The 12,780-nt window shown below is 35.6% G+C and overlaps 1 protein-coding gene across 5 annotated transcripts in view; it reads right to left on the bottom strand.

Moving 5' to 3' along the window:
• LOC148948546 (aryl hydrocarbon receptor nuclear translocator homolog) overlaps nt 1–12,780 on the bottom strand; it is a 207,094-nt gene that overhangs the window by 128,699 nt on the left and 65,615 nt on the right. For 3 of the 5 annotated variants that reach the window (XM_089094454.1, XM_089094452.1, XM_089094451.1), the window contains 2 exons: nt 9,612–9,692; nt 985–1,005 (listed from right to left, as the gene is read on the bottom strand). In XM_089094454.1, the coding sequence (XP_088950580.1) occupies nt 985–1,005; nt 9,612–9,692 (102 nt within the window). The remainder of the gene's footprint in view (nt 1–984; nt 1,006–9,611; nt 9,693–12,780) is intronic. The other 2 variants (XM_089094455.1, XM_089094453.1) reach the window with 1 other exon arrangement.

Here is a 12,780-nt window from a genome sequence, read left to right on the forward strand (position 1 = left end):
TTAGTTCAAGATGGCATGAATGCTAATGAATTTTACTAATAAATGAAAAATTACGCTCGTGAATATGGTCTCATGACCATTAGACATCCAAGAGAAACATTATCTATCCTACAATAAACTATAATTCAAAAAGAATATATTTCAGATATGCTCATTTATGATTGTCCCTTTACTCCGCATTTCTTCAATAATTTTCTTTTTAGAAACAATTAGTTTTAAAAATATTAATCATATTCCCAAACAACCATTAATTGCCAAGTCAGAACTGTTTCCCTTTTTTCTGCCTTTCTGACAAATTTTTTGAACAGAAATAATTACGCTATCAGAGTTAAAGACGGTACCAATGAACCAAACATTTCATAGAAATCGAAATTATAATAGAATCTGAAACACAGAATAATATTAGGTCATACGTAAGAGCAAAAATATATGTTCCAGATGAGTTTTTGACAAGTTTCACTAAATAAAAGAAAAAAAATCCTGCTCCTAAACTTGTTCATAAGGGTTTTCGTTTTCCAAATCAAAGGTTTATTTTGCCACAGCTTAGGAGAAATTCGCTCATAAAAAAGAAGATAATGCCAACTATGTCCCCAAATCTTGAGAACTGAGCATATTTATTTTTGCCGACAGAATACACATTGTAATACATTCTATTGATAACTTAACGTTGTATCTGTCAATATCAGACCATGAAATATGTTATTGAAGGGTCAGTTAGATTTGTACAAGACAAGATTGAGTTCTAACAGAATTCATAAACCCGCCACCGATACGATTTTTTAACTTGCAATTTCCAAACCCGAGTTCATACTGTAAACAGAAGCATGCAAGGAGCCTATCACCGACGAATAAGGACAGGCCAATATACCCCAAAGGGTATGATTAATTATTGTTAATTATCAAATTGATAAGCAGCGCATTCAACTAATTAGTAAATACACAAGACATTAGTATTCTATGAAAGTACAGGACGAATCTACTCACAAGGTGCGCTGCTGTCTTGAGCTTCATTTTGCAATGGACATGAAAAAGAAAATTTGCGTCAATCACTTGCATGCTCTGGTTTAATGATGAGCTACCGGTCATGAATTATTCTCATAAATCCCACCATACTTAATATATACATCTTCAAAATCTAGATTATTTCAGATTTAATTGTACTTATTTTCTCATCAGACATGTTGGATTCAGGGACGACATTTCACTTACACATTTAGACGACTGCCGTATATCACTCTGCAGTTGGAGATTCTGTAAATACGTAATTTCATATGCCGTCGTCGTCGTACCCTAAACCAATTGGCGTTTATAACAATCTTCTGAAAATTAAATTATTGAGTTCCAACCCCTTACGCAGAGGGGGGCATGGATCAAGCAGTCACACTTGTGCAGGCATATTTGTTTTAAAGGGAGACAATTTGTTATTGTGCTCAAAAAAAGTGTCAGGACTTTTAGCTCAAAATTACCCGGAATACGTGTGTTTAGGCTACTAAATATCAAGTCGAATTCAAATACAGAAAGATAAATATATTCATATCATTGAGCCACACAACTCATTTTTTTAGTATACCCCCCCCCTCCCCGAAAAAAAAAAATCATAAAAAGCATTTGAACCTTGTTTTTGGTCTTCTAAAAAAATAATATAGAAAATATAAGTTGTGGTCCTTGGTTTTGGGTGCGACAATATCAACTCAGACAGCTTAGTCTTTAGACGAAGAGGGAGCCAAAGTAAAGTCTAAAAAGCGGTATATGCAATCACTGTTAAGATACTCCTTTGTTGTAACTTATAACGTATGCACTCAGAATGGTCCTTAACATAAAAAAAATAAGTAAAAGAAAAAAATGCACAAAAATTTTATAAAGAAATTAAGCTTCAAGATTATCAAAGCTAGATGAGAAAAACTTTAAAGCCATTTTTTTCTTGGGTTTAAAGGTTATAAACATACATCAGAGTAGAACTTAAAGCGTTCTATTCCAACACTTTGCCACGATTGTTTGAAATCAGGCAGGCTATTACCCCTTTCCCTTCGCTAAAAAATGATGTACACTAGAAATCAAAACAAGACCTTAATTAAGGAGCCTTTGAGCAAGGAACTTCTAACAGAACATGGACATTATGAACAAGGCTGGACCAGACCCCTCCCCGGAGTTACGAAAATCTAAGTAGATATGTATTCAAAAACGTAAAAAAGTTTGTAGCTCTATTTCGGCTCTCAGAATCAATCTGTTACACAGGTCTACATGACTTCACCCCTATCACGAATCCCTTACTTAAGAGAAAATACGTTCTTAGCCATGGGTAGACATAGCTCTTGGGGTCTTCCCAGGTTGTGGACATGGGACTAAAATACAGTGTACTGAGGATCCGGAGTCATTAGGAGTCAAGAACGAGAAAGACATTTCATGGAGAAAGATAAGCATAAAAAGGAAAAGGACAAAAATGAACCAAAGATTCAAACATAACGTGTAAACTGGGTTGTTATCCTCATTGCAATAAAACAGAAGATTTAAAACAGAAATCAAATTTCAGTTTTAAAGAACAACCTGAAAGGGCAATAAAGCCTATATTAAATGCCTATTTACTACGTGTCAAAGCAAAAAATCGTCAGTTGGGTATCAAAAGGGTGTATCTCCATAATTGTAAATTTTCATAAGAGCAAACGAAAACCTCATAACTTTTTTATTTCCCCTCCGATAACCGTAAAACAAAAAAAGAATTGATGAGCATTGATTTCATGTCGATCTGTTTTTGTTTCACGGTTATCGGAGAGAAAATAAAAACAATTGCGAGGTTTTTTTTGCTCTTCTGAACATTTACAATTATGGAGATACGTCCTTTTGATAACCGACTGAAGAAATGCAATCAAAGCTGTTTAGTCACGGGATTGTAATCTTTGGTTTTCGTTTAGGGTAATCAACTCCGTAAACCTCACTAACTTCTAATCGTTTAAAACTGTCGAAAGATTTAAAGACCTTGCAGGGAGTCACTCCAAAAAATCGAAATCCCATGGAACTAACGGTTACAATTTTAGACTCACAACCAGTTTCTGAAACTGGTGGTTCCAGAGCCATTTTTAGACGCTGGCTGACATTTACGCGAATGGGACTGGTGGACTGCGTTTATTACCCTGAATGCGCTATCACATATTTTAAAATACATTTAAAATTAATCAACATTTGACTATGGGTAAAAATAGGTGCTTGTATGATATATCGACCACAGCTATATCATACAAGTACCCATGTTAAGAAAACAATTCTTACTTCATAATATGCTGAACAATCATAATTAACATAATTTACATGCTGCCCCGCTATATTATACCCCCAACCCCCCTGATGTGCAAATGTATAGCCCAAATAATATAAGAATTCTTTTCTTAACATGGATAGGCCTACTTGCTGTGGTCGATATCATACAAGTACCAAAAAATATTTCGGTACTTGTATGGAATCGGATAAACACGCGAAAAGAAACGCATATAGAATGTCAAAGACGCTATTTAAAACCGGGTATCCGCTAGCTAGTGAGTTGTTGTTCACTTCGTTGAAACTATTAAATCTTTAGTTTTCTGGGGTTGAAGGGGCAAAAAAAGGTACCTAGGTTAGGTTATGTATTTAATATATACTATACTTTACCCCCCCCCCCCCACTCTAATATGCAAATATATAGCCCAAATATGTTTCTAAACTATTATATTTTCTTCGTCATGTTTTGTTTCATTAGCATTAACCAAACTTCACATTTCACCTGTTTACCCGATTCCATACAAGTACCAATATTTGGAATCATATTTGGTATTAATTCTGATATTAAGGGGATATCCTGGATATTTTTCGTTATACCTATACCACTATTTACTCGTGGGCTAAGTTGCTTCAATTTACTGGTATTAAGTTGAAACAAACGAGTAATGTATGGCAAAATGCATGGAAAATATATAATTTGGTCTATATATTTGTACATTAGGGAGGGGGGTTAAAGTGAACTGCTTGTAGGAATGATTTAAGTAATCCTAAAAATATCCTAATAAATCCTAAAATCCTAAAATAAAATAATCCTAAAAGTAATCCATATCATTCCTAAGATCACTTTACTTTATTTTACCCCCAACCATCCCTTATATGCAAATATATACTGTAAATTATATATTTCCCAAACATTTTGCCATATGCCAGCCACTCTTTGGTGTCAACCTTAATACCCGTAAACTACTAAAAATACACTTTAAATAAAGGTAGAGGTATAACGGAAAAGATCCAAAATGCCTTTTATTGTACTAAGTTAAAAGACAAACAAGTGCTTTGACGCTAAAATCCTCTGAAGTGAACATTTTTGATTTGGCTCCTGAACAGCTCCTAAACAATATAAAAGTCATTGTTGACATTGCCATAATAAAGACGATGATGCCATTGCACATAGAAGGCTGAAAAAAACCATCAATCAATGAAAGCTAACGAGCTGCTACTCATTTCACACGATATAGTAAAACGTTAGTGTATGCTCGCTAAGCATGATTAACGATATGTTATGGCCAGGATTGCCACCGCTGGTGATTTATCACCAGATCTGGTGATTTTCGTACTCCTGGTGATTTTCTTGAAACTGGTAATTTTCCTTATTTAATCTGGGGATTTTCATTTAATTTGGTGATTGTTTACAAAACTGGTTGACATTCCATGCATGATTTGCTGTTTCGCTGTCTTACTGAGGTGAAATAATCAGTGACTTTCATATTTTATGTCTTGTTTTTATTTGTTAGTTTTAAAGATTGGTGCTTTTCGGGCTTATTTGTATCCTTTTAGCTTGACAGTCGGGTTCCCATAGATACAAATTTTAATTTATAAATACATACATGTGTGGCCCATGTGTGATTAAAACGGATTGAGGCTCAGAAACGAAAAAAAAAATTATCAGGTAAAGAAAGCATAGTCCCATATGAAAATAAATTCAGCAGCCAAGGCTATGTCTTTTTCAAGTGGCTTACAATCTGAACAATTCAGGGTGCTCGTTTCAAGATGCTTACGTATCAGAAACAAGAGACGTAAGATTTATCACCATGTGTCTGATATTTCAGATTAGACTTGACCAAAGACAATGTTCCGGAAGTAAAATAAATATATAAGAAATTGACACCATTTGAGTCGTCTTTTTCTGAGCTAAAGTTTACCACTAAGGATACCAACAGGGGGATTAAAAACGCTCATAAGCAAATGAAATTTGAATCGAGGACTATTGGGGATTATTGGGGCTATTCTTTTCTATGGAAACCTAGAAAAAAGAAAAAGAAAATATTTTACAAAGTAAAGACAAAGAAAAGTATAATAGTAGTTATATAAATAAAAAGGCTTTTCATGTCCAGTAACAGGATTTTAGGTAACAACTTCAGTCTTTACCTGGAATTCCAGTTTTAGGTATAAATCCTCTCCCTTCTTGAGCAGTTGACGGCCTTTGAAAAACATAATGTCTTAACTCAAGGTACCCAACGCGTCTTTTTGGTGTAAAGCTTATTATTACTGACCACCGATTTCTGGTGAATTTTTTGGTGATTTTTGTGAAATACTAGTGATTTCTGGTGTTTTTCTTGGTGAAAATCTGGTGATTCCTGGTGATTTTCTTGGTGACAAACTGGTGATTTTTATTTGGTTGTGGTGGCAACCCTGGTTATGGCCTCATTCTATGAGTAATTTGTTTTCGTATTTAGTCAAACTTTGTAAGTAGAAAATTGGTTCAGTCTACTAAAAAAATCACCTTTGGCATTAAATTCACCTCTTTTCATCTAGATTATATAAAAGTGAAAATTGATGGAATGCACACCATGGATATATCAGTGTCGGTTTTTCAAATGGAACTACCGACTAGCTGATCAAACTTATACACATTTTTTACACATGCGGATCTAAATTGGTTTTGTACAAATACTAATTCTTATTGAGTTTCACTTGTGGGAAATTTGTTTATTATTGGAGCTGAACGTTATGATCAGGGTTCGCTACAGACACGCACGCAGGATTCTTTCTCAGGGGGTGGGGGGTGGGGGGGGCGGGGAGTGATAATAATACAACAACTTTTGTTTGACATTTTGGATAAGAAGTGCCCAGAAATTTAAGACAATATAGGATTTTTTGTGGGGGAGAGCAGGGGCAGATACCAAGACCCTCTCCGGACATACGTCATTGGTTTACTGAATTCCTCCATTAAATTAATATTATTCCACTGTTTTTCTTTGTTTCACATTATTTTAATTTGCTTTTTCAAGCCCCCCCCCCCAAAAAAAAACACAATTCTACGTGCGAACCTGAATTGTCAATAATCACAAATTGGATATTTCTTTAAACAATGAAAAGAATGAGTTCTTTCCTGGAGTCTGGGTCTCCCTACGAATGCGGTTGGTTCTTGTTCCAGCCCCTTCTTCCCCCTCCACAGAATACTAAAATAGCATCGCTTCCAATTTGTATTCCGCGAGAAAAAGAAAAAAGTCGCTTTGAAGTTAAGAACAAAATACAAATGCAGGTAAATTATCTGAGGTTAACCTAAGAAATGGACATTGAAAGTTAACTTTCAATGTCCTTAAATTTCGAAATTTTTACTATTGTACTGATAATCTCTTGAATTTTTCATGTAATTCGCCAATTTTGAAAAAAAAATCGCTCGATTCCTGATCGCACCTAAAAAAAAGGTCATGCATGTATGCCTGCTTTAACACGCATGCTATTTAAGCTAACTTCTCGTCACTTAAGGTGTCAACCTCTATAGAGCAAGTACCCTATGAGCACTAGGTCAACGAAGAACAAGGACCATTCTTAAATTCTGCGTTTTGATCTGAATTAAAGAGCCCTTCCAAACTTAAGACCAGCAGAAAGAAATCCTATAATAATTCAAACTCAAAATGACCAAAAACTACTATCAAAGAATAAATGAAATCCAAAACGAACATAAATTAAAATAAACGATCAGATCAAAAACAAAGATTACAGATACTAATATACATGAATAAATAAATCTTAAAACGAGTATACATTAAATTGAATATTCAAATCAAACTGAAAACAAATAAAAATTACTAAACCAGGAGTTTGGCTACTGCCCCCTTCCTCCTCTCCTAACCATACAAGTTGTAAAGCCTACTGGGTCATTTGCGTTTTACTGAAAATTATATGTATTTTGAACATTGTACTTTAATTTTTCAAAACATCGAAAAAATAAAAAAATGAATCACTATGATAATTAACATGACTGGGCATAACTAAAAAACATAAAATGAAAATTTGATGTATAATGATTTAAATCCAGGCAAATCTCAGCAATTCAATATTTTATTTCACTGTATTTTTTTATTTTTCAAAGTTACAAATATAAAGAAAAAAAAAGGTTTAGGCTCTGATGTGTTTTGTTTTCAGTAAAATCCGAATGATGCAAACAGCGCAATGACGCAGTGACACAAATAAAATTAATTTCTGTTCGTTTTTTATTACCGAAGTTCTATTATTGGTTAATATAATGAATATTTCTCCAGTTTTTCACGTTTCCGGCTTTAGAAGTAAAATATTTGATTCTAAATTATTAGTGTCTTTTGCTTTGTTTTAATATCCCCCTCAGAATTCCCTGAAAGTTTGAACTAAATGCCATTGGCCGTTACTGAGATATTGCGGATACGCCTTCTGTAAAAGGAACACATAACGGTTTTTCATTGAGTTTAAAATCCTCCTCAACATTCTCTGAAAGTGTCAACTTAATATCCTTAACTGTTCCTAACTGATCGTTCCTCCCAAGTCCCAAGAAATTTGTGTCCTCTTTAAATCCTCCCTTATGATATTTTCCCACCACATTCGGGGACTACCTGCTTTCCGTTTGGCCCTAGATGGTTGGCCGAAATGGACGATCGTTGGCAATCTGACATCCTTCAACCATAAAACGTGTCTTGCCATCCTGATATTTCTTTCATCATAGCCCTAAAAAGTAGGATAGAACCAGGGTTGCCATTCCTAGTAATGTATCACTATTCCTGGTGATTTTTTATACTACCTAAAGCAAAAAATCACTAAATAAGCACATAAATCACTAGATTATTGAAGAAAATTACTAAATCAAACAAAAATTACTAAAATCTAGTGATTGTTTTTTTTTTACCGGGTGACAACCCTGAAAAGAACTACATTTTCTCACAGCACATTGTTTGATATATGGTCTATCAAACAGGCTGGTTCGCAGACTTGCTACCATTTCATCTAACCGTCACAAGCACTAAACGTCATTTCGTCGACAAGGGAAATCCGTCAGAACATGGACACCGTCACAATCGCTACCCGTCAGAACGTCGACACGTCAGATCATCGACAGTCACAATCGCTAACCGCCAGAACGTCGACACGTCAGTTCATCGACAGTCACAATCGCTACCCGTCAGAACGTCGACAGTCATAACATCTAAAAATATTTTTAGATATTATGACGTGTCGATGTTATGACTGTCGAAGTTCTGACGGTTAGTGGTTCTGACGGATTTTCGATATGTAAAAAAGAATCATAAGTTTATACAATAGTAATAAATACATACAAGTTTAGAAACAGATTTCGGCTATATATTTGCACATCAGGGGGTGGGGTAAAGCATAGCATATATTAAATACATAACCTAATTTAACCTTGGTACCTTTCCCCCATGAACCCCAAAAAACTAAAGTTTTTAAATTTTAGATGTTATGAAAAAAAATTTAGATGTTATGACGTGTCGATTTTATAACTGTCGACGTTCTGACGGTCAGTGGTTCTGAAGGATTTTCGTTATGAAAAAATAATTGATGTTATGACGTGTCGATGTTATGACTGTCGACGTTCTGAGGTAGCGATTCTGACTGTCGATGAACTGACGTCTCGATGTTCTGATGGGTAGCGATTGTGATTGTCGATGTCCTGACGTGTCGATGTTCTGACAGATTTTTTGTCGATGTTATGACGGATTTTGTAAATGTCCTGACGGTAATGGTCCTGACGTGTCGATGTCCTGACGGCTTCCCCGCAGACTTATCTTTCTATTCTACCAAACTTTTTCCAACTTTGAAAAACACCCCAGGTCTTAGCTCTACTAACCATTACTAATAATACTACCCAGATAAATGAAGCTATCATACTTGATCGATAAAAGAAACTAGTAAGTTCCATGTGTATTTTCACAGGTAGAATTAGGGGAACACATTGCCAAACCACGTATTTGATTCGTTCTTAAGTCAATTTTTTAAGTCCATAAAACACACAGAAACAAATCAATAAGAAAGGCTTAGTTTCTGTTGATACTAACAAACCAATCACAAGGTAGAAAAAATTTCACAATCTTCCGGTGTTTAAAGCTATTAAAATTAGCTTCTGAAAGCATTTATTTAGTATACAACTGCCAATTTTATTTAATTTATTTTATAGATAATATCCTTACGACTGTAAGATTCCATCAAGCTCCTTGGTATTAAAATCTTAAAAAATATAAAAGGTGAAACAACTCATTTTATCTTCTTAACGCCCGTTTAACAAGACAAGGGTGAACTGCCACAATGGATATTGTTTGCAGAGCAATATTTGAAAACGCTTGAAAGGTTAATATACGATTAGCTTTTACCTTGCAAATCTTTCTTTGTCCTGAGGACATTCTTCATCCATTCGCCCATATTTGCTTGAGGTTGTGTCGTCGTCATCCGAACTAAAATAAAAGAAAAATCATATGTTAATAAAAGGGCTTACATATTCAAGCTAAAAAAAACAATAGTAAGAAAGAAAAAAAAATGGGTTATTTCCAAACTGATAAAGATTATTGTAACTGCACAAAATAAATAATAAAGTTTTTACAATTTGCAAAAAGAACAGTGAGAGCCGAGCAAGCTATAGTAATTTTGAAACTAGAAGAAAAATATGAATTCAGATCAATCAGAGAAAGTTTCTAATTCTTTTAGACAGAATTTACCTTTTTTCCACGATGGTAAACCGCAGTCCATAAATGAACAACACCAAAATATGACAATTAACCAAAATCTCATGGGGTAGTTGCGACAACCTTCCCGTGATGTCCCTAAAGTAGTAGACAAAAGTAGGGACTACTGCTAATTTCGGTCACTGTCCACCCTGGTGTTTGAACATAAGGAAGGGTATTTTGTGGAAGACGCTGTCGAGACTGGATTGACTGAATCCAGTGATGGCTGCAAAAATAAACCAGGCAGGGGGAGAGAGGTAAATTCCCCTGGGCATGTGAAGCGCCGACCGTGACGCAAGAAAAGGGGCTATGAGTTTAACCTAACATTTATTCCGACTTGAGAGCTGTCAAATATTCCGGAAACTTAAAACAGCGGCCAATCCAGAATTGTGGGAAAGAGGAGTAATTCTACCTAATGTTGATCAGGATACACAGATTGAGCCTTTATTCTCCCACCCAAATAAAAGACATATTCGGAATCCCCTTGGAATATTTTTCTAAACAAGTAGGCTATATCCAAATATTGAGATGTCCAAATAGGTAGTGTTTTTTTAACCTAGAAACCTATTTATTTGGAGAAAAAAAAAACAGCATTTGAACCAATCTCCCTAACAGGAGCGCCAATTCACAAAAATGTAGGGGAGTTAAAGGTTTTCTTCCGTTTTTAAATGAAGATGTAAAAAAAAGTATTTTTCAAAATCTAGGGAAGATTTTTTTTTCAATTTTTCTTCAGTGGAAATACCAAAAAAGGTAATTTTCAAAATCTGAGAAAGTGTTAAACAATATAAGGGACAATGGCCCCCTATCCTAATTGGCGGTCATGCTCCCAAAAGAAAACTAATTCAGGCGTTGGTGCATGAATTTCGACTCATGCCAGGGGGACACTACGTAAAACCACCTAGTGAATCCACCACGGGTAATAAGGCAGTCAAACGGAGTTCAGGGGCGTCCCCATTCAAATAACACAATAAACGTTTTTTCTAGTATTGCCCCTCAACCGAAAAACAATCCTATGTACATACCTGACAGAATTACCATGTAAGATTAAAAGCTCAGTAATTACAAACGACTCGGTGGTTCAATATACTCCGAACAATATGTTCTAGAAACATGCTAAATCGGCTTCTTTTCCATAATGTCAGAAACAACAAAAACGATATAAAAACGACAATTTTGCTTACTTTGCTTTTACAAGCCACAAACACAAATTTGCAAAACGAAAATTGATGCTAGAGGGCAAAAAATAACATCAAGGGTTCTGTCACTTAAGTTAAATTGGTCTAGATCCAAGGTCATTTGCTATGGGACAAGGGGGAGGAGAGCAACTGCCTCAAAGGCCCCAGTTCAGGGGCCAATGTGACAAATCTTGGGGGGACCAATGTGACAAAGGTGCCAATAATTGACCGAATTGACAAACTTATTCTAAAAAAAGAGTTAAAAAAGAAAAAAAAAAGGAGAAAAGGGTGCCAGAAAATCTTGGAGGGCCAGGTTCCTCCGGTGCCCCTGCATCTCCCAGTGCCCCAATTCGCCACCCCCAGCTGAAATTTAGCGCCTTCTACGCCCTTGTCAAAACTAAGACAGGCCTACATAATTCATGCATCCACAGAAACTTATCGATTTTCTTTAGTATACCTTTGCATTTACGGTAATATATGGCTGGATTTCTGTTTTTCACTTGCTCATTTTCACTGTGAGGCATCTCCAAAGGGCTGCCTGCAAGACTGGGTCAGTTGACCTTGCGGTCAACTCTGTTATTATAGCCTAGTAAAAGACACAGTATTCGTATTTTCACTTCACTTGGGAAAATCGACTCCAAATTTGCCCCCCCCTAGATTGTTGACGAAATTGCACCCCTGGTCCAGATCCCCACTGAAGATAATATGTACATATCCACTTCTCTAAAAAGTCATTGCTAGGGTCTCCCTCTCCCTGAAATGAGCTTGACCGCCTTAGAGCAGAAATTTGAATACACCCCCGAAAAAACTAAATTATTCATACATGCAATTCTTTTCTCATTGCTGCATTACATACAAACACCCTAAATTACCACGCCAACCATATCAATAAAACATATTCCCCTTCTCAGGTATTTATAACAGGAAGCAAGCCCCTGAGCCTAGCGATTAACACGGCAATTATACAGATCATTATGGAATATGTAAACAGGATGACAAAGGCCTGTCGCTGCAAAGTATCCGGACCCTATTGTATATTCATAAGCTATCAACCTGTTCGTAAACAAGCAGTGAATGATCATAATCAGACTATATAGATACAATTCCGCCTTATGATCAGGAACAAGCTTATCATACCCGTGACTAAAATACAGATATAAACAGATACTCCCATTTAAGACCCTCTTACTTTAATACATTGTTTCACAATTTTTCATACTGTTTAAGTGCCACTAGCTAAAAGACCTCTTGCCTTGCAAAATGTCGGATCTGTAAGCTTTGAGCACCCAACGCATCAAGAGGTCAGGACTTGAATTTAGCGAAATAAATCTCTGCTTTTCTCACGATTTAAATAATAAAAAAAAACTAATTTTTCTAACTCAAAGTAAGGAGCAATATCAAAACTTGAAACGAACAGAACTAATTTCGTATATGAGGGGTTGCCCCCTCCTCAACACCTCGCTCTTTACGCTAAAGTTGGAATTTTTGTCCCAATTCTTTAAGAAGAACTCATGAAACACAAGGTTCGTTTAATTATAATAATAAGAAGCTTTTTAAAAGTCTAAAAAACTTTAGCGTAAAGCGCTACGATTTTGGGAAAAAAGGAGCCAAGTTGCCCTCCACTTAAAAACGAAACTAGAACTTTT

The sequence above is a fragment of the Artemia sp. Qi Xiang Cuo genome, chromosome 9, assembly GCF_049724085.1.
Source record: "Artemia sp. Qi Xiang Cuo chromosome 9, ASM4972408v1, whole genome shotgun sequence".
NCBI lineage: Eukaryota > Metazoa > Arthropoda > Branchiopoda > Anostraca > Artemiidae > Artemia > Artemia sp. Qi Xiang Cuo.